Genomic DNA, 24,288 nt, shown 5'->3' on the forward strand with positions numbered 1-24,288 from the left:
ATAAAATTATGTGTTTATGTATACTTCTTGTATATTCCAATGTTTGAAATAATATGATTCAGAAAAGCATGGACTTACGTATTAACGCAACCGCCGCTACAGATTTGGCGGTTTTTAAGTGCCGCCAATCTGCACTTAAAATTTTTGCGACAATTCATAAAATAAAACACTTTATTTAAAATCAAAATAGTTAATCGGATTTCGGTGGAAAATGAGCCGATATAGAGTTTAGCATAGATTCAAAACAATCATATCGCCATATGAACTCTGATGAATAAGATTCCAAATGAAATAACATTTCCAAAACGTACGTTTACCAAGATAAAGTTTTATGTTGTGGGAATTGGTACATTTTCGTTTTTTCGGTAAAATATTTCCCTCCTGAAAAAATAAAATTGCATCTTGTTTTGTTTTTGGCAAATCCCAAAGACGAATATTCGTAGCACTAAAAATGGCGACAAAAAAGAATAGTTTTTTTGTTTTTGTTTCGTCAGCATTCTTTATTTTACGTTTCTTAGTTTCTAAATAATGATTTTTATTGAAACCTGAAATTTTTTGATAAAAATTGTTGTCAAAAAACGTTGTTTACAAAATTAAATTTTATAAAATTATGAGGCTTATGTATACTTTTTGTTCATTTTAATTTTTTAACTAATATGATTCTTAAAACTATAGAATGTAAAGTTTAAATGGTCCTTTCATTTTATATCATTAAATTTAGTAATACTATTTCTCGGGCATAAGGTTTTAACTCTTATAAGAACATACATATTTTTTTCTGTTAATGTACAAATATTTTTCCGATGTGTTTTGGATGTTCCTTCTCTAATAAAAAGAGATACCATTTTGTTTTCGGTTGTACAAGAAAGAAGATCAAGCATTTTTCCTTTTTAAATTTAATAAGCCACATTAAAGAAGGAACGTTGCAATGCTACACGCTACATTAACGACGTCTCCAGAGTAACTAAATGACGGTTCATATAGAAATCGCAGGTATGCGTCTCATACAACAACGCCCCCTATAGTTCGTTGCGATCGCGAATACTTTTATGACTTTTATTATTTTTATGCTAGTGAGAACCAAAAAAATATGGAAATGAATGAGGGAAAACTGGATCCTACCACGTGATTTCCCGGCCAATAAAAATGTTGCGTTAAACGTTTAACGCAACCTTGTTGGAAGTCGCATAAGAAGTATAACTTCAAAAACAATACTTTCATGACTTTTATTATTTTTATGCTAGTGAGAACCAGAACAATATGGAAATGAATGAGGGAAAACTGGACCCTACCACGTGATTTTCCAGCCAATAAAAATGTAGCGTTAAGCGTTTAGCGCAACCTTGTTGGAAGTCTCATAAGAAGTATAACTTCAAAAGATATTATTTTAAATTTATTTCTTTTCAATATTTGCTGTAAAAAAGCTTTATTTACTTTAAAATTAAAATTTTTTTCACGTGAATTTCCGTTTCAATGTTTTAAGGTATCCGACTACCTTCGGGACAAAATTTTTGAAAAATAAGTATTTTTCACAACATTATTGCAATTTATATTGTATATTAATTTAAGTAAACATATTTAATAGAGAAAATTTTAATATACAGGAAATTTTTTGTTTAAAGAGTATTTTTTAGATAATTTTAATGAAAATAACTCATTAACGGAAAACACTCTACACAAAAAACTATTGTACATGCAGCTATCAAACTTTTTGAGCCGTTTCGTATAACCCTCTGAAGTGTTATGAACCTCAACTTAAATGATAGCATGAAATTAAAAAAATTTATGGAGTGTTAAGCATATTTTTCCATTTTTTTTCACATTTTCCTCACATTATCTACTGCAAAATATCTCATAAAACAAAAAATAATACAGTTATCTGAATTCTGGAGGTCTGTTACATAACCACTGTGGCGTAACTACCACTACAAAAGTTTAACATCATTCACTAGTATATAAAGCATGCTAACTTGATTCTATCAAGAGGTACCTTTTGATAGATGACGGTTGGCATGGTCGATAACTCCGCCCCCACATTGGTGACCTTCGGACGTGATTTGATCACGCAAGTAACGCCCACTTCACAATCTCTTGACAGGTAACGCCTACTTCAATGAATAGTCCACATTGAACAGTTGACTTGCTATTTGTGAATGCATCATTTCACCTCCTGCGCTGTTGCTTCTCAGTCTCGTCTCGAACATTCACACATCGCCGACACTCTCAACGCCTGCATACTCTCGACTGCTAATGGCAACACAGGAGCTGCGACTTCGACTGTGATGTTAATACACCTCTCACATTCAGCACTCAAAAAATCCGGTGACTCTCTCCCGGTCTTTCACAAGTACATCAACTAGTGAGATCTGTTCATCGAATCTTATCCCTGATAAAATTCTGGTGGGGGAGTACTGTGGCGTAACTACCACTACAAAAGTTTAACATCATTCACTAGTATATAAAGCATGCTAACTTGATTCTATCACGAGGTACCTTTTGATAGATGACGGTTGGCATGGTCGATTAACTCCGCCCCCCACACCACCAATACAAGAAACAATCTCTGAAAGTTTGAAGACAAATTTATTATAATTAGTTGAGTTATCTTGTTTTCCGTTGACAAAAAAACAGCAAAATTGTCATTTTGAGAAAAACACAATTAAAGTTTATAATTACATTTTTTCTAAAAACTATGAATGTTTGTCAGTAGGAAGTTATTATATTTTATAGGGGGCACATTCCTTCACACATTCTCTTAGTTTTATTTAGCGTAGCGATATTTTAACGTATTATTTAGCGATATTTTAAAGTATTTAGTGAATAACATCAAAAGTCTACTACTTATAAAGCATTTAACACAGGAACAATTTTTTATTAAACAACCATCTTACTGTATTTTCACACTTTAATATATATGTCTAAATATAGTTTTTATTAATAATTAGAAGTAAAAAATATTTTTTATAATATTTATAATAGCTCAAATCTAGAATTTTCTTCTAAATGCAATTTGTTATCATAGCAAACCGGACAACATAATGAAGCTAATATCACCATTAGGATCTCAATATCAATTATTCGATTGCCACACAGACTGTTTTTATCCAAAGGCATCAGGTCTTTATTGACATCCATAGAAATCGATAATTTTGAAGAGCTTGAAGTAATAGATTCATCTGCTTTGCACAATTTTGAGTAAATGGTATAATCAACTTTACTCAAATCATCGCTTTTGGTGGCATGTTGATTACGTTTCTTAGATCGAGAAGTACGTCCTTTACCCATTTCAATAAATTCATCAAAATAAATAACAAATTTTTTTGAAAGAAATCAATAAATTTCTTCAAAACAAATCAAAATCAAGATATAGAAAGTACGCTTCAAATGTAAACAAACTATCAGAAAATATGCTAACTTTTCATGTTACCCACAAACAGTAACCACGAAACGTAAAATCAAATTAAAATATAATTCAGATTATTAGCCGTGAGTTTAAGAGCTTTTAAAAATTAAATATCTTAGAAAAATAAACACACAAATAGAAATGGAACCGAAACTATTACCTACTACCGGCTTCATTTTTGTAATTTCCGGTAAGTTGGACAGCTGTCATCTGCTACTAAAATAGCTATAACTAAAGTTCTGCTTGACGTGCATTCAAAAACAAAACAGTTTTTAAAACTAGAAAAATTGGGCATTATTATAAAGCAATAAAATAAAAAAGTGATTTTTTTGTGAAAATCCTCTTTTTTAAGGTAGTCGGATACCTTAAAGTAAAACTTTAACTTTTAACTTTAACATAACCATTTACTTGACGTAAATGGTTATGAGAGATATAACTTACGATAATAAAGTTTATTTAAGCTTTTAATGACACCATAACACCGGGTCATTATAATAATAAAATTTGTATTAAGACTGTGGGGTAAAGCCTGTCCGAAATTGGTTATGAAAACCCTAAAATTTGTGTGAATGTTTATTTCAAGCTAACACCGAATCGAGCCTTCTTATACACTTCAAAGGGTTTAGTTAAATCTTAACACCAATAATTGATAAAACTCACAACAACCTGCTGCTCGTAGGTTTCGGAGCTCCATAATTTTGAAGAATAATTATTGTATATTTTAATTATTTACTAAATTTTTGAGTGAAATGATGGTAGTGCACGTTTGAAACGGATAACAAATGCTTTTGGATTATTAGCCGAATTTAAAGGCGAATCATTGAGTCATTTCCAGATAGTGACAATATGGCTACCAAGATGGCGGTTTCATTACATGAAGTAAACAGGGAATCTCATTTCTTCTTGTCGAATTGAATTGACAATTGGATACTAAGAAAATTTCAATATTCTTAACTAATCAGAAATTATGGCTAAATTGTTAACCAAGATTTTAACAGTGAACTTGTCATAAAGACAAAATAAAAAACATCATATAAAATTTTAAAATCTTAAACCAAATGAAAGGTTTGAAACAGCTACTGATGAGTCACATTTTTAATTCGTTTGGCCTTTAAATTATTAAAAAACGAATTAAAATTCGTTTCAAAAATTAAAAGTGACTATCTTAACCATCCCGAAGAATGGTTTGATATAAAAATCAAACCGTTCTTCGGGATGGTTAAGATAGTTACTTTTAATTTTTTTCATAGTTTCTATTCAATAAAAACACTAGATTCTAAAGCATTTTATTGCCTATATGGAATTTGTAGTGTTTCACATCAAAAAACACGTGGTTTAATATTATATTGCATCATGTCCTTCGAATTAAAAGTTTAATAAAAGAGCACGACAAATGATATTCTTAAAGTACTCAAATTTACGAGTTTAAAAATAAGTCTAACGTAAATGTAGTACATTTTTTTACTCTGTTGGCTATAATTTTTGGAAGTCTTTTATATTCATGGCAGACGAAATATAATTTTTAACCAAAGAAGAATTTAGGTGCCTTAAAAATATCATTTATTATGTTCTTCAACACATCATATTTTTCTAATCCATTTTTTCCACTAATCATTCAAATCTCATCATTTTTCCTGAACATTTTGAGAACATGACTCTTTATATTACTGCCCCAAATCTATCAAATTAAAATCTTAGTGGAAGAATATGCTAAATTATACTTTAAAAGCACTCAAATTTCATTGTTAAAAATGCTAAACTATGTCAAACATTTCGCCATAAATGTGGAACATTTTCTGAAATTTGTTTTGCAACCAAAGTAAACGAGTTTTACACGCTTTACAGTAACCGTAACGTAATTTTAAACCCGAAAGCTTGAGTATTCACAAAATACTATAGATTGACAAATTCGTGCATTTAGTAAAATAAGAGTTAAGAGGAGCAAAAGATAAGTTCTTTATTTTTCCTGAGCATTTTAATAATTTTACTCTTATTACATTGCTAAAACCTTAGAAATAAAGTTCGCAGATGAAAAGTATGTTAAGTGATATTTTGAAAGCATTCACACGCCACCTTTAATGATAAACGTTCGATTAATCTTATTGCTATCCAGTTTTAAATGGAACACGGTATTTTTTAATAAATTATTCGTTCCAAATTAGAGCTACTTCCCTGTAAACAATTCCAGATCAAATTACGTTTATAAGTACCGGCATTTAGGGGGACAGTACTTTTTACCATAAAATGTTACTAAACACAAAATCTTATGAATCTAATTTTTTCAGTAGAACTTACTGTAAAATCGCTAAATTAATTTAATTCAATAAATACTACAGTAAAAAAAAAATGGTAAATTTTTGCGGAAAAAGTTGATTTGACCGATGCCGCACACGCTGAGTTCCATGACTTTTTAACGTTATTTGATTCGGAATATTTTACAGTGACTAAATTCTTCCAACACCTCTTTAAATTATGTTTTCAAACCTACGGAAATCTGCAAATGCTATGGAAATGAATCAGAGCTTGATAAATCTTACTTCCATCGACATTACAAGATTTAGAATCAATCCGGTCCTAGTGAAATTGGCGCACACATCATGGAGTATACAACATCTCCGTAGTTTAGTCTATGCTTCAATTAGTGTAACACAGCAACCACTAATTAATTCCCCAGTGGATTCAGGAACTTCACTTTCCTTTTATGGGGCTGCAATGTCCTACTTAATGCGAAGTTATTAAGAGGCGAACGGAATTCCGCTATTAAAGGATTCGGCGAGATAATTGACGTCCCTCGAGGTTATTTGTCAGGACACAACGTGTGGTGAAGCTTGAGAAAATGCTTCTTTATGTTTGCAGTGAAGAGCTTTTTACGCAAGCTATTCTGGAAGTGTAGATTATTAAATGTAGATTAGGAGGCTTTTGTAGAGCTGTTGCATGTTGAGATATAAAACAGTAGAGTGTGTGAAAGAAGGAAGTAATGTATCAAAGAATGCATTATTTTATTTCAAATTAGCTGGCTATCCGACTTCTTCCGATTATTTATTTATTTCTATTCTCTGGTATTAAACTTTTTTTAATACGATTCTGTAGAGGTATTGCAGCAAAGATGCCGTTATTGTTGTTGTTTCTAATGTAACTTGCTAATACCAGCAAGCCTGCTTGATGAAACGAAGCGAATTTATGGTAGAGGGTGCGTTATTTGTTTTTCAGTGGTGCCATCTATGGCCGAGAATACGACTGCAGAAATGTACAAGTCACTGTCCGTGTATAGTTCGAACCCATTCGATTCATTCATCCACAGATTGTAATTTTGACCTGACCCAGAGATTGATCAATATCCAATTCAGTTCCCCCAGAGGTGTTGATTTTTTATGAGACCTTGGAGGACTTTGTGACCACGGCAGATTTAGCTTGCACCAGTCACCATTTTGTACACGGTGTGTCTTCGGCAAGCGGGGATCGAACTCATGACCTCTTTGATATGGGTCCAACCTGCTACCAATCAGGCTATTCCGGCTGCACAGCGATGCTAACTGTGAAATAGAACTCCTCGAGCCGAGGTCGCTCAGAGGATAGAGCACTTGCTTCCCTGTGATTTGAGCCGGGTTTGAATCCCAATGATGGCTGGTCGATACGAATTCCGTCCCCGTCTCGCACCAACCACACTGCTGACGTAAAATATCCTCAGTGGTAAATGCATCATGGGATACCCCTTCAATGACAATCCTATATATATATATACCCCTTCCTATCCGACTAGCCGAGGGAGATTTCCGTGGTTCTCCTCTTCATGTAATACAAGTGCAGGTAAGTTTTCGCAAAAAGTTCACGAAGACAAATGTCTCGGTATACTTGTTCCAGGAGTTCCCTTGTCTTCTGAATTGGGTCCAAACTATAAAGTTAAGGCATTGAACAATAGTAGTTGCAAACTCAAAATCTGATCGATCTGAATACGTTACAATACAAATAAACTTTTTTTAAATATCTGTTAAAAGTCACATTCTCATTGAAAAAATTAAGTCGATTGTCAAAACTAGATAGAAGTTTTTTTCCATTAAAATTGAGTACTTCTGGTTTGATATTCAAAAAAATACTCTCATACTTCAAGGAAGTCTCATTACCAAAAATATTTTTATAGCAAGCATTTATTTTGGAAGAACTGATATATCTAAAATAATCTTTCTTGGGGAAAATAAATATTCTATACAAATCATTTTCATTTATGTTTAGCTTCAAATTACAAAAAAAAGGCTTACAAAACATTGAATACAGTAAAGACTCCAAGAAATATCCATGTTAAAGACTTTAAGAAATAACCCTTACAAATAAATCCAAACCAAAAACATTTAATCTCTTTTTAATCTCGTGGGAGTAATGCTGTGCTCTTTGTCATTAAAACTTTTCCAACGACTTTTCCACAGAATAAAACTCTTTCGATGAAAAAGATCAGTGCTCGAACAATAGTGAAGCTATTTTAAAGGCACCCATCATTGCTATTATTCAAGCTCATATCAATCTTTTTTGCGAACCCAGACTCTTTCTACGACAAAACTTCAGAAGCAAGTATTAAAAGAGAATCAGGAGAATGAAAAGGAAGTGCATGTCAGTTAGTTTGGAGTTGATTTTAGTTCGTTTCCTCTATTGAAATAATGCATTGAAAGAAAGTTTTAAGAAAATATTTCTTAGACTAACAAGAGGATTTTCATTACCCTTTTATTAAAAATTTTCTTTTCTTTCACATTTTATTTTATTCTTATTATGAGTAATATTTGATATATTCTTTTAATGTCTGCATAAACATAATGCTCATGTAACTGATAACTTACCCACACTCTTAATTAAAGTTTGGAGACTATTTTTACTTTTTAATCTTAGATAGCTAAAGCCATTTTAAATTGAAAGGTTTTATTATTGCACACTTTTATAAAGGCAATATATGTTTTGAAAAGATGAAATATTTTATAAGTTTCATCAGTTATATAGCCTGTCAGTTAAAAATATAAAAATAAAAATTATTATTTTTCCGCTATATATGTATGTAAATATATTTTCGTATAGTCAACTATTCTATAAGCTCTGATGATTCCATTCTAAAAGCTGTGAAAAGCTAATATTGTACCCTATAGGTACTAAATTATTTGCTTTGGCATAATTTTATACAGAGTGCAAAATGAAAAAGGCTGAACACCCTGAATAACTTTTGATCGAATGATTGGATTTTTAGGTACTAGGACACGATCTTAATAGCTGGAGGAACTAACCTTCAATAAGCTAAGCAGTTAGTGAAAAAGAAAATTCAAATTAGGATTTCAGGCACAAAAACGTACTTCCTTTGAATAAATATACTGTTTTTGACAGATTTGGATTCATAATTCCACAAAATATGGAGCGGGATTAGCCATAATTTGGAAAATATGGTTCCAATATTTGGTCAGGAGGAGCGATCGAAAGTTTGGACGTCTTAAATATTAATATTATTTGAATATTTCTACATATCTTGAGAATTTTTTAAGCAAATCTTACAATTTTTGAACAAAATTATAAAATTCGTTTATCTACCTCACTTAAATCATGTTAAAATTTGAGCATTTTTAAAACAATACTGGACCGCCCTTTTAACATTAAAAATGCCTGGTCATTTAACTTACCGAAAAATTGTATCTAAAGACTGACAATAATCAGATGGAATATTAATTTGATAATAAAGTCGAAACACTATTTTATTCATCAGCTGTTCAAAACCATAAAATAATCGCTAGAAAGTCAGCACAACTACAGAAAATATCTATAAAATGATTGGAAAAAAAGATAAAGTTATCATACGGTAAGCACAACTGTCGGGCAAGAACTAAAATTTGAATTAGTAGTTTTAGTCTGTTTATGACTTGTGTGACAAAGATATAAAATGGTTTTGTGAGAAACAGTTTTAAACAGTCAAATGTACGGAGAAATTCTACAAAAAAGGGAGGAAGTTTTTTTGCAGTGCGGGAAGCGATTGAAAATAGGAAAAAAATTCTGCATTTATTTTTAAACAGTTTTTTTTTTTTTTTTTTTTTTGTAAAAAATGCTTTTTTCCTGTAGAATTTACAGTTACTTTTTGCAGTGTGCAAAGTAATAACAATTAACAAACTTATTCCTTGTATACTAATTAATAAATTATCCAGTAGTAATATATTCACCTAATTTCAATTCGGAATGTTGCTGAACGATTTGATAGATTGAATGCGAATGGTAACAAATGCTAAAGTTTCATTTCAATTACTTATGACGATTATGATGAATGTTCATCCTCATTAGCTAATATATCAAACAAATGAGAGAAGTCATAATTTATAGATATAGATGTAAATAATTGTAATTATTATTATAATTGTTATTTTCATTATTATTTCTTTTCTTTCTCCTTCTCCATCCATCTATTTTATTATTGACCATAAGTAGCCAATCTGTGTTTTGAATTATAGGCAGTCATGGAAATAATCTTAAAATTTGGATAGCAAAATAAAGTTTTTGTGTAAAGTACCAGGAGGGGTATTGAGAAGGTTTTTAGTAAAACTAAGTAGCATTCATGTTATATGGGAATAAATATTCATCTCTTGGTTAACTTTACGGAAGAGGGCTATACCTCTTGTTCCACATAACATATGGTAAATTTTACCGCGTTTCTGGCATTAATGGAACAGTAAAAAAGTTCGATAGCTTTCATCGAAGCGCTTTGGTAAAATTGACAGAACAAATACAGCTTTTTGAATTTGTAATGAAATTTCGCAATTGCGGTAAAATTTGGTAACTTTATCATGATAACTTAGAACCTAGCATATAAACCATTAATTCGGTAATATTTATTCTTCAGTTTTGAAGATTTTCTTGAATGTGTGGTAATACGAACTATAATAATGAAAGCCATAATTTTCTGTAAACTGTAAACATATGAGTTGAAAAATTACATTACCAAATGAATGGATTAAATAGAGTATGTTTTGGTTTTATTAATAAGAATTATGGATTTTTACCAGAAATGCCATTACCATACAGAACAGTAATTTTACCAGAATATTTTTCTCCATGTTGTTTTCTAACTTAACACATTAGCAAAACTAGTCTTCAATTTGTTAGAATTACAAGCAGATTATGATTTAAAAAATTTCAATAAGAAAGTTTAAATTATAAGTAAAAAGTAAAAATTAGCATTATGTCCATTAAAGTTCCAGAACCAAGTTTTGCCTTACAAAACGCACCAGGTTCAGGTACCCATTCATCCCCGCCATTTATCCTTTTAAACAGCACTTCGGCCTCTTTAATGGTGATAGGTGCTTTCTTCGTGTATGATCTTAAACTGACCTCCTTACTTAATAGTCTCCCTTGAACCATGATTTTATTTTATTATATATATTTTCAAGTTGGGAAAGTTGCATTAAAAGCATCTTATCTCCTAGCATATAGTTATGGTGAATATTATATTTTAAGCAATTAAATTTTCGCTTGATTAATATGTGCATTAATAATTTTGCATTTCTTTCACTTATTTAGAAGGAATTGACTGCCGGAAGATAAAGATGGATGAGTGGGCAGTGGCTTTGATATTAATCGGTGTGAGTGTCCTGGTGACTGCCGGACTTATAGGAATGTGCCGGATGCTCGGAGGATGGACATTTTTATTTGCATTTATCACAGGAAACAAAGAAGAACGAACCCAGTTAGCTACACACGAAGAATTTGGATCAAACGGCTATATAGTAAGGAAAAATGCATGCATTGTTTTAATTTTCTTATTTCTTATTACAGATAAAATATTTTAGAGCTATATACTATTGTTTAATATTTTTTACAAAAAGTTTTAAGTCTAACAAAATTAGTCGAAATGTTTTAGAAATTGAGCATTAATTGTTATAAATTTATAAATAAATAAATAAATATATATATATATATATATATATATATATATATATATATATATATATATATATATATATATATATATATATATATATATATATATATATATATATATATATATATATTAATCTTGGGAAGAGGATATAGACTAAAAAAGATAGCTATTTCATATCAATGGTCATTTTTATGAATAGCACATATCTTAGGAAAGTCATTACTGGGAATGATTCTTGATGAAAAGAAGATCAGAATAAGGAAAGAATTTATGCGAAAAAGTGAAAGAATGAATTGGTACATCATTGAATAGACAAAGCATTGATCGTGAAAGTCACAGACACAACAGTATCATTTTAAAAAGTAACTAAAATTTATACCCTGTCTCATTTAAAATGTTATCTTTTATGATTAATTGAAATTAAATTTTATATTATTATAGTTAAACTAAAATTTTATTTTATATCTAAAATGAAAAATACAAAAAAAAAATCTTTTTTTGATGATTTGCTATAATGTTAAATATTAAATACTTAAATAACAGATATTTTTAAGCTGCTTATTGCTAGATGATAATTGATAAACTCATCAATTATTTAATATGTGGTATGTTGAATTCATCAACCGAAATTCGCAATTTCTTATTACTTTAATATTTTTATTAACCTGAGTTATTTTAATGCTAAGATAACTCAGTCAATATTTTAAATCAGTGAAATTGTATATATTAATTTTTAAGCAGTAGTTGAGAAGTCTAGGTTAAATCATATTATAGTTTAAAAATGTTAATCTTTTGCTATTCTTTGCCAAGTTGGACAGGTAATATATTGCAAACAGATTTATAATTGAAATTAAAGTAACTTTGAAAATATATATTAACATAGGGTTAAATTATTTAAAATCAGCAACAGTGATTTACATAAAGAATTAAAATTAAGCATAAATTTAATTTTCAACAATGAAAATATTTTACGGTACCTAAAATAAAGAGACTACAGTGTAAGTAAAATATCTATTGAAATTGAAAAAAATTATTGAACCTTTCATTTAATATGAAGCATTTTTTTCATAATTAAAACTATTGTTCAGACATAAAAATAAAACTGGCTTACGTAAAAAAAAATTCCCTGGTTTAATTAGCAGACGTGTTACAAAAATAAAAGAATAAAGTATCTGTAATCAATGACATTGTCGGCAGATAAAAGAAACGGGAGATTAAGCAGAAAGAAATCTCATACATGATTTAAATAATTAAATGAGGTACGTTTAAAAATAGAGCTTCCGCACACTTTTGACCGATTAAAATCCTTTTTAAACATACTGATTTATGATAAAATTTTATCGGTTTCTGAAGCCAATATATACGTAAAACTGGTTAAAAAAAGTTAATTACTGGTGAGGAATCACTTTTATAGTAAAAGTTAAAATGAATCTATCTATAAAAAGTATAATATGGTGTTCCGTACTGGAATTTCTGGATGTAAACGGTGTTTCAAAATTCATGCAAGATTTGAATTTTGTTCCATCTGTGTCATATAATGTTTTCGAAGAAGCGAATCGGGACAGCTCACAGTTCAGGATTATTAATCCTGAACTGTGATCCTTTTTGAGCAATGTATTAGATAATTGTGGAGTCATATCTTGGCTGCGTAATTTTTCGTTTTGGTGATTAACATTGGCCACTCAGATCATGACACTTAACGCCGAAAAACTCTTTTTAATAAAATACATAAGTCTACCGTTTATGGCAACAAATTCATAACCACCCACGCCTTGTTGTAAAAAGAACCTTCAGAGCACTAAATCAATAAAATTCTGTCAATTTATACTTAACCCTTTGCTTAGGGCTGATGAACCAGAATAACAGGTCAACTGATAGACCACCGTTATTGTTGCTATCATGATAAGCAGCATAAGCAAAAAGTTGATGATCACTGAAGATTTGGACAAAACACTCGTTGCGTGCCAGCAGAGCAGTGGAAACCATTCAACTAATGTGCCATTCTATCTACAATGCTATACTGAATGCTTAATGAATCAACAAAAATTCAAAATATGTAATTAAAAACCTGTATATGTGATTGGAATTCCTTTTAGCGTGAATTTCGGGACAACCTATATATGCACTGAGAAAAAATGTGTGGTCAAAACTATCAGAATATAGTACAATTCTTCGTGTTTGCGGTTCTATGAGATCGCCAAAAAAGCTCGGTAATTTGTACCAAAGCGATTTGGTAAAGTTAACATTTAAATATGGTTCTTAAATACATGATAAAATTTTGAAAACGTGATAAAATTCGGTAAGTTTATTCGTGATACCTTAGAGAATGGCATAAATACCATTCATTTATTCGATTATATTTACTGATCAGTTCGGCTCAGTTTTTCGGTTACATTTACATTCCACCTTGGTATCCCGATAACCTGCCTGCGAAATCAAGCAGTTTAATAAGAACCAATACCGTGTACCCTAGGTCCCTTCGCAGGCTGATCATAATGGTCACCAACTCGCAACTGGCCACAGCCAGTGATACTTGGCTTTGGTGATGTACTGGGAACCGGTTACTGCGATCAGTCGACTGTAGGATTTGTGAAATATGAACACTCTATTTTATTTTATATCCGTCGCTGAACAGCCGACCCTGTTTTGGGTTAACGATTGCTAATGCTCAACTCCGTATCTTTGTAATTTTGAACCAATCCAGAAGACAAGAAAACTCCTGGATCAGTATCCCCAGAGGTATTGATTTGTTATTTGAACATGGAGAACTTTGCGACTCGACAGATTTAGCGTGTATTAGTCACCATTTACTACAAGGGGAGTCTTCGGCCTACACGGATAGAACCCACGAATTCTTGGATATGAGCCCAGTGCCCTACCAGCAGGGCTATCCCGGCCCCATGAGCACTCTATTTTTTTTAATAATTTTTACAACAGTCGTTGAACAGCCGACCCAATTTTATGGGTTTATGACTACTAATGTTCAACTCCGTAGCCTTGTCACTTTGAACCCAATCCAGAAGACAAAGGAACTCCTGGATCAAGTATTGTTAGAAATTTGTCTTCGTGGAAGACTTTTTGATGGAGCGTTACTTGGAGGAGAAGACCATGAGAACCTCCCACTGTTAGCCTGACGATAAGGGGACTCCAGCCCATGATTCGTCCACCACTGAGGATATTTCACGTCAGCACTGTGGTCGGTGCAAGCTGGATTCGGAATTCGTATCGACTGGGATTCGAACCCGATTCACCTAATAGGAAAGCGAACGCTCTATCCCCTGAGCCATCGTGGCTCATGAACGTTCTATTCGAATAAACTCATTGTTGACATAAAAAGTTGGGACAAATTGTAACTGTGAATAATTGACACAAACAGTAGTCGTATCATAAATGCTTTATTCGTTTTCATTGTTTAACACGTTTTTGGTCTTACATGGTCAAGGGATCTTCCAAGGTCAAACTTTCTGAAGCGTGTTCAAATCTCATCGTCACCCTAGATGCGTTTTTATGTTGTCCTTTGATTTTTGCTACGTGTTCTTCAGTTTGACTCCTATTTAAGCCGTTTTTTTTTTTAATTTAGCCCATAAGCTGGCATATGAATAATAACAATAAAGCAAAATAAATCATCCACACCGTATTATCATATTTTTATGAATAGTCTTTGTGATGGCTAATGTTTTCGTCTACTAAGACGTGGTCAAGTTTCGACCGCCCTATTTCCTTGTTCGGATTGCACTTTGTATTTAATATTCAAAGCAAACAAAATTAAACAATGACTCCCAATCTAAACTGTGGTAGTTTAGTGCACACAAATACTCATATTTCGTTTGTATAATTATACAAAATGAATCCCAAACTGGTTCCAATTGTGCATTAGTGTAGCTCTTAGACGACGTTTACTACCAAACAAAACCAAATCAGACATTAATATGCAGATTTATAAGACTAAAACAAAAGTGACTCGTTTCTCAAATTGAAAGAGAGGTGAACACATATAACTGAAGGGTATCCCAAAGGAAGAATAAAATATTCATTCAAAGTTAAGACAGAAATCTTGAAACCGGAGTCTCCTGACTGAGCGGCGAATACTCAATCACTTCAGCCATCGCGGATCTTGATTTTATTGTTTTGCAAATCAAAAACAATAAGAGCACTTTAGAGTCCTACCATTCTTTAGGGTTCTGTAATCAAATCTTGGTTAAAAACCTGTTAATGTAATCATCGCGGATCTTGATCTTATTGTTTTGCAAATCAAAAACAATAAGAGCCCTTTAGAGTCCTACCATTCTTTAGGGTTCTGTAATCAAATCTTGATTAAAAACCTGTTAATGTAATCATCGCGGATCTTGATTTATTGTTTTGCAAATCAAAAACAATAAGAGCACTTTAGAGTCCTACCATTCTTTAGGGTTCTGTAATCAAATTCATTGCACTTTCAGCTAATAGCAACACCTACTACGCAGCAGTGACACACATTTAGCTCTATAAATCTGCCTTCGTTAGATCTTCATTCACTGGAGAAAAAAAATTTTGAAAGTATATTTCGTAATGAAACGAAAAAATTATCTAAAGTAGAAAAATATTTCTTATTTTACTATTCAAAAAATCGTCAATACAAATTAAGATGATAAGCCAATCAATAATATTCATCATTTCCACAAAATTTTTCCTAATTATTTTAAATTCATTTTGGGAAAACCAAATCCCTGATATAAATAGAGGAAGATCAATCATTTGATTGGTACTGTTATTGGTACTGGTATTGGAATTTGTTATACTCTAACTATCTATAATTTAAAAAATAATACAGACAGCGGTTCAGATAATTAATAAGCAAATAACTACATTTATAACTTTTGTTAATTAAAAATATCAATCGCAACTTACGATTCTTTGTGGATCGATAGTAGAAACTCAATTTAAAACTTAATTTCAACAAGAGCTCTTAAAAAGTATTTCCGAATAATTATTTTGATTTCTAATGAGGGAACAAAAATGAATTTAAAGAAACTGCTGAATAGATTTTCAAATTAAAATGGACATATGCCTCAGGCAATAATGGATAATGTGTTTAAACAGCAAAACCACAATAATAATAGTAAAGATAAAAATTATTCTGATTTGTTTCCCTGTTTGATATATATTTATTTCATATATTAAATCCATTAAAATTAATTAGGAAGATAGTTTTTTTACGTATTACGAATTTTATTGATATATAAAGAAAGCCTTTTGTTAATTTATAAACAGAAATTTTCCTTTCTATAGAAATTTATTATTTATTTTAATTTATTCTGTATTATTCATACCAATTTTTTTCTAATCCGCATTTATAAAGCTGATATTTTTCTTTGAAATAGTATTTTGGTATTACCTTCAGAGTGCAAAAGTTGTAAAATTTTCTTTTTTTACCTTGTTATGATAATAACAATGAAGATTATAGTCGTAACTGCCTGCTCTAGTACTCGCATAGAAAAATATAATTTTAAATTATCGGTTGAAATTAAAAAAATTCACCAAAGTAGACCTGTTAGGTTAAAATTTGGATTTAAAATAGTTAGTAAATGCGATTTTAAATTGGAAGGACATTCTTTCGGTGGATATTTTAACGAATTGGCGTTCGAACATTTTCCTAGCATTCTTCCGTCACTCAAAATTAACGCCATGCAGATTTTTTTTTTCTTTTTTGAACATAACAGCATCTTATATTGGCGTATCACGGAAACAGCAATAATTTCATAATCACTGATAAACATCTTATATTGGCATAATTCATAATCAAATACATAGTTTCAATACGATCTACGTAACTTCATATAATCTTATCTTACAATAAACAAAACGTAATTTATTATTATCTTAAAATCAAAACAACTTCTTCTAATGAGTACAACCTAATTTTTTATGATCTTTTCTTACAATCAATATGGCTTCTTCAAATCAATATGACTTCTTCTAATTATGCTATGCCATTTCTTATGAAATTTATCTAACAATCAATACGACTTATTTTAATCAATACTAAGTAATTTGTTATACTCTAATCTCATAATCATAATTAAAACTAAGTAACTTGTTATACTCAAAATTTAAAATCATAATCAATACTAAGTATGTAATTTGTTTAACTCCAAACTTATAATCATAATTAATACTAAGTAATTTATTATACTCTAATCTCATAATCGATTTACCTTATTCTAATCAATACGACGTAATTTCTTGTAATACTTAAAAAAAATTGAACTCAATTTGATGGAAAAGGAGATCTACCAAATGCAACAATTTTACCATCGCTGATCTAAATCGAATCCTAACTTAGTTCATAACTATTTATTTCCCAAAATACAATTAAAATGAACTCGATAAAAAATTATTAGTTCTTTTTGCATGTTTATTTCGGAAAGATCTTTCTCACAAAATAAAATTATTTTGTATAAAAGTAAAAGGAAAAAAACCGCCAACTACAAAAATTTCGTTATTGCAGCAAATCAATAATTGTAAATAATAAAAAAAAACACGACTGTCTAAATTCAATCTTCAGAAAATTTAAGCGTTAATTTTCGTGAAATACCAATCAAATAGTCATTTATTTGTCTTAGAACTTTTTTCCAATTACATCAGCGCACTATTTCGTTTTCTAGTTTCGCTTGAGTTGTCAGATTTATCACCATTTCCTCTTAATCGATTGATTCAGTATAGTATGTACAAAAGCCATTTCCTTAAGTCTTTCCGAAAAAGATTTCTTAAGGTACACAGATAATTCTCTATTTGGATCTAAAAAGTCAGAAATTGGTATTTTTCGATGTCTTTTCAGGGTCTTGGATTGTCGTTGAAAATGTCTGAGAGCTTTACTTATGCTGAGGAAATTGCTTTGCATTTCTTTTTTTGAGAAAAAGACGGGAATAGTCTATGCAAAATAAATAAGCGTTTTAATAGAAAAGAGAAATGGTTAAAGCTAAATCGAATCGATTACAGATCGACTAAAATTGAATTCATTTCGATGTCGTTTGAAAACGATTATTTTGATTAAAATGTTTTATTTAATAATGTTCTAGTTTCGAAATACTACTTTGAGTTTACTTTCTTTGTTTGATATTGAGCCGTACATTCATCTATGTCATTTTTTTTCTTTTGCAAATATTTATTTGGGTACCTACAAGCGACGTCACGCTTTGGTAAATCGTGGCAATTGTTAAGGCTTTGGTACAGCAGCCAATCAGGTATCGACACACGCGCGTGACGTCGCTTGCAAGAATCGAATTTAATCTGATCCGAAAAAAGATTCAGCGTGATAATAGATAAGGATTAATAACTTTAACACGCCAAACACAACCACGTAATTAAGTCCAATCGTGTGATTTCAGCTGTTTATTCTTTCATTACCCAATCCGAGAAGAAAAAAAATAATTTGAGGAAATATTTTTAAATAAAGAAATAAAGTACTTGTAAATAAAGTTTGACCGAAACAGTCAAATGAGGGAGGCAGACGAAAAATCCACAATTTCATGACCGACAGCAGGCATGATTTTGTTAATGTTATAAGCATTGCTAACCGCCTTTAGTTCCCAGACAGCCACCGTTGATAGAATCTTGGTCCTGCATAATGACAGTTCCGTGTGTTGAACACTGTCGATCATAAATGTCAAAAATATATTAAGTTTATTTAATAAAAAATATTGATAGTCAGAAAAAAATATTAAATCAGTAATCTGAATTGAAATTTAAATTAAGCTATTAAAACTAGTCTTGAATTCATTATCGAAAAACAACCACCAATCCATTTTTGAGAAATAACTTTGTTTTGAAGAATGAAATTCGACCTTTGCCATGATTTCTCGAATTTTAATTATGTTTTCTTTCTTCTTACCAACAATCGTTTTACGACGCCTAATGAGTAGATGCTTCATTTTTGACGAGTCCCGCTGTCGACTGATCGTAAGAACACGGTTCCCAGTAGAACACCGAAGTGAAGCATCACTGGCTGCTGTCAGTAAGCGGGTGGGCTACCTCTTTGATCAGCCTGCGTAGGGACCAAGGGTGTGTGGTATCGGCCTTCGTTAAACTGTTCTACCGCAAAGTGCTCAACTTCGCACGCAGATCGCCTGGGCACCAAAGCAGGGGAGAGATCCCCTCTGCAGAGGATCGAAATTGCAATGGCATCTCTTCGAATCATCCTTAGGGATATTTGCCAAACCGTCGCCAATAGTCCATTGTGCAGATCTAGTGTGACGTTAATAAAGTACCTACATACCTATCATTTTTGATGAGGTTTATAAAAATAGAGCTTAAGGGAGGTGATTACAGAACACCCTGTATTTTATTTCCAATTTGCTTAATTTAACATTTTTGTCAATTTTTCAGTCGTATCCACCTCCTGGTTACCTTCCAAACAATCGGCAAACCTTCATACCCCAGCAAAGTTTCTCAGACACGCTCAAGTCAGTGCAAGTACAGGGTGTGCCAAAACACAATGTTCCACCCATACCTCCACCTCCAGCATCAGATCATCCTTCTCGAAGATTTTCACTTGACATGGCCAGGCGAGCCAGCATTGACACCGAGCTTCCAGACATCCTATGTGAGTTCATCTCTTTGCTTGATAAAAAATAAATGAAGGATTTAATGGTAGAAGATTCTTAAGTGATGTTTTAATACATTTAAAAGTTTGGAAAATATTGTAACAGCAGTCAAATGTTTACTGTACACTTTTTCCTACTAAAAACTGTTTTATTTGATGAATTGATAGGGGGAAAAAAGTTTCCCTGGCATTTGACTATAATATGTTATTAAGGGTGATTATTGAATCTCTTTTAATAAGGAAAACAGAAAAGCCATCTATTAAGTACCTTTAACTCGAAGCAAAGCTATAATTTTAAACTACGTGTATTATCTTGCCGTATCTGGTCTTTAAAACGAGAAAAAAGCTCAAATTTTTAAAAAATTATGAAACGTTCTTAAAAATCGCCAATTAGGCTAGATTATACATCTTTGCTGAAGATTATTAAAGTAGACGAATAATTCTCATTTTTTGCATATTTTTATGAACCAGCATTAGATTAATTGTTTAAATCTCTAAATTTTAAATCAGAAACGCAGCTCATTCTAACGAAATGGTAACTTTTCTTCATACTGATGTTTTGCGTCATTTTCATAAGTAGCGATGAAGGCGCTAACTAAAGATAGGCAAAACTTAACCTAGGACTCATGAAAAGCTATGGTAAACAGAGAACAGTAATAAAAATAGCATATTATTCGCTAAAAAAGGGCTACAGAGTCTTCGATAAACAGCTTTAAACCCAAAGTTTAGTGCTTTTATTTTATTTTTTTAGCATGCCACTCGGTACCCTCTACTAAGCTCTTCAAAAAAGTACCGAATAAAGAATATCTTTGTGCTGCCGAATAATAAATAATTTAGAACATAACATAATTAAAACGCAAATAGTACAATTAACAGAGATCGTTTCAATACTATACATCAGGGTAGAAGTAATGATGATTGAAATTGTTATAGTGCTAAATTCTCAGACTGTGATGATACTGTTAGAAAATACTGTTTTGCTACAGTAATATTTTTGAGTCTCATCATTGAATGATCGTGTTTGTTATTTGTACTGAAAGTATCAGCTGATCTGTGTTTTTATATACTGTGTCTTACTTTATAATAATAGATATGCTATTTCCAGATGCATCAAATTTTGAAACATTTCCAAAATGTGACCATCGTATTCATGTGCCTAAAATTACGTTTTAAAGTAAATTTTTTATGTATTTATAGTTAGTTTATTTTGATGAAAATTTATCAGATTCCATAGCATTTCATCCACAATCTATTTTTTTATTAATTGTTTACCAATTTTGAAGTATACGCTGTTATTCATTCAAACCGTAATAATAACAAAATGTTGCATTTCAAACAGACTAATATTGCTGAAGTTTTTTTTTTCACTGTACCTTTAATGATTTATTATATATATATATATATATATATATATATATATATATATATATATATATATATATATATATATATATATATATATATATATATATATATATATATATATATATATATATATATATATATATATATATATATATATATATATATATATATATATATATATATATATATAATAACAGGGCTACATCCCTGTTATCATTGTTGTATTCAACTTTAATAATGCAGTCAAAAGCCATAATATGTTATGAAAAGGTTTATTTAAAGTTAGGCTGGTGGTTATAACAGTTCACATCCCCACTCCACAAGGGATGGGAGGGGTGGACAAATCTCCGGATGGTTCCGGCAAATGTTTATTGGAACACGTTAATCAGCAAGAGACATGCGAAAACCATCGGTCCCGCATTAAATACTTACTGATTTTGATGTAATTAGGTTCCAGTCGCACATACCTTTGTAACTCTACGCATTATGGAAAATCATTTAATGCTTCCTAATATGGAAGCGAAAGAGGGACAAGATTCTAAAAATGACTTCTCCTTTGAAATATAAATCTAATTATGATTCAATGGTATGTTTTCAGCCTTGAAGTCCCAAAATAGAATTTCCACATCTATTCTTTACCAAAGACATTTTATGAAAACGAATGAGTTTTAATGTTGTTATTAATACAAAAGTATTTATAATTTTTGTATTACATATATACATACAGTCTTACATAATAAATATTTACGAAAAGGCTACAAAATAATTTAATCCCTGATAGAATCTGATTTGCTACACAATTAAGCATCTGCTTTGAGATAAATGCATATTCCATTGCAACGTTATTTCCCGCAAGATTTAAATGAAATAAGTAACCCATTTAGTTATTCATACTTTTAAGTTTAAATTCACCGATTCAATAACATATTTCCTTTTGAACTATTTAAATAAGAGAATGGATGAAGCATCTAAAGTACAAAGACTTTCCAAATTGAAGTGGCTTTTATGTCAGTCAATTTGAATAATCAGTTAATTTTGAATTTTGATTCCATTGAAAGTTTATGATTGAATTAACATATTTCTATCTTGGAATAGATGGTTTCCTTTATGTTACTTCTTCCATACACTTTAAAAACATTTGTTATCGAAAAGGAAATGAATAAAGTAATTTATTTATCTTTCCAATTATTACATTAATTCATTCTTTCACTTTTCCGTCAAAATGAAAGCAATAAACTAACATGCCAAAAAAGTAGCAGGTCGAAAAGATGGAAACAATTTATATTTTACTCTAAGAATCATGTTTATTTCTCAGTCTATACACCAGATGGCAATACCAGACTTTTTATATGTTTAGATATGTAGTTAATTTTAAACTTGATGTCACCACTTACGTCGAGATAAGAATTGACCTAATGATGATTAATTAACCTAATTACTTAAATTAATCAATTTAATAATTATTTTTGGAAATTAAGCAAAAATGCATAGATTGTATATACACTTTATATAATTTTCTTGAATAAATAAATTAACACTTTTCTGACCGCTTTCTTCAAAATTATGCAACCATTAAGGGGTAAAATAACTTAGAAGTTCCTTTTTTTTTTTTTAAATGCACTTCTTTATTTTTTCCCTAGAGGCAGACAGTCATGATGAACTTATGCATACATAAATATTAGATACCGTGTGTCAATATAAAGTTCAATAACATATACAGTAGTCTCTCGGCAAAGCGTATTGTGGTTAATAGGCGAACATTTCTGGATTCAGTGTTTTCTAAATTTTAGATTTTTGTACTGTTTTAAAATTTTAATCAAATGTTTTGATTTGAAAATTGAAACTTTTAAAATTTTTGATTGAAATTAAAAATATACATATAAAAGCTGCATAGAATTTATAATGATTAGAAGCATAAGGTATTAATTAAATTTTAACAGATTTTTTTCATTAACTTAAAACATGCAATACAATCAGAATATTGAGATATTTAGAGATATTTATGGCGACTCACAAACAATTTTTGTTTTAAGAATCAGATATTATTATGGAATATCAATATACTGTTAAATTTATGATACAATACAAGAAAAGCTTTATAATAGTCAAAAAATTCTTACCATATTGAATAAAACATGTAATTAGTATGCTTATAAGAAAGCACAAAATTATATAAATCAAATAAATAAATATTCTACAGTATTAAATTACTAATTTATAATATTCTACATAAATTGAAAAGTGTTGATGAATTCATTCTTCTACGATGATTTTAGGTTTAAAAAAATTTTTTTTAAAAACATTCGTCTTATGAAAGGTAGTCGTCAAAAGTTTTACAATCACGGTTAGAATGATTTATCCGATTTACTATATTCATTAAATTCGCTCCTCTCGAACTTAAAGTTACTTCGATCATTTCCATTTTTCCTCAATGGAAAAACTTTAATTCTGAATGGTCTTGTATATAAGGCTTTCGCTGATTCTCAATTTTCTATCACAATTTGGAAGGAATTTTTGGCTACCCATTTTCGACAAACGATGATGGATTTCCTTTTAACGCATTCTTCCAATTATAAAATTAGGGTGAGTTTGAGTAAGATAGGTATATCTGCAAGATGAGAATGCCCCCACAATTCCTAGTTTTTATATCATGTTGTAAAAAAATAGTCAAGACATTGAAGATAGGTTTTACACGCCCCTAGTGACAGGAATCCTCCAGAACGGAACCCTCTAGAAAATATAAACTTGTGGAAAAAAAGAAAATTCAATTATTTTATCAATTTCGATTAGATAAGATATAGACCACTGGTCACCGAACTTAACTCTGAACTACCATTTCGTTTTTAAATCTTACTGTGGGCTACGAACCAAAAGAAGAACCATCTTTAAAAAGAATAAATAAGTAAATAAAAAATTTAAATTTGGTTTATCAGTTGAGTAGAGAAATCAAGATTCACCGTCCAGAGCGTTAACGCGATCGACGTTCTAACGAGCTTCGCCATCGACGGTTTGGCGATCACTGGTATAGCAGACACTGTAGTTACAGGT

At 30.7% G+C, this 24,288-nt stretch overlaps 1 protein-coding gene across 1 annotated transcript in view; it reads left to right on the plus strand.

Moving 5' to 3' along the window:
* LOC107451997 (synaptotagmin-12) overlaps positions 1-24,288 on the plus strand; it is a 173,454-nt gene that overhangs the window by 106,887 nt on the left and 42,279 nt on the right. Inside the window, exons 2-3 of the mRNA XM_043042166.3 lie at positions 10,934-11,139; positions 19,659-19,875. Coding sequence (XP_042898100.1) covers positions 10,960-11,139; positions 19,659-19,875 — 397 coding nt within the window. The 5' untranslated portion in view covers positions 10,934-10,959. The remainder of the gene's footprint in view (positions 1-10,933; positions 11,140-19,658; positions 19,876-24,288) is intronic.

Source organism: Parasteatoda tepidariorum, chromosome 1, assembly GCF_982258835.1.
Source record: "Parasteatoda tepidariorum strain Cologne lab strain chromosome 1, Ptep-v5.0, whole genome shotgun sequence".
Taxonomy (NCBI): domain Eukaryota; kingdom Metazoa; phylum Arthropoda; class Arachnida; order Araneae; family Theridiidae; genus Parasteatoda; species Parasteatoda tepidariorum.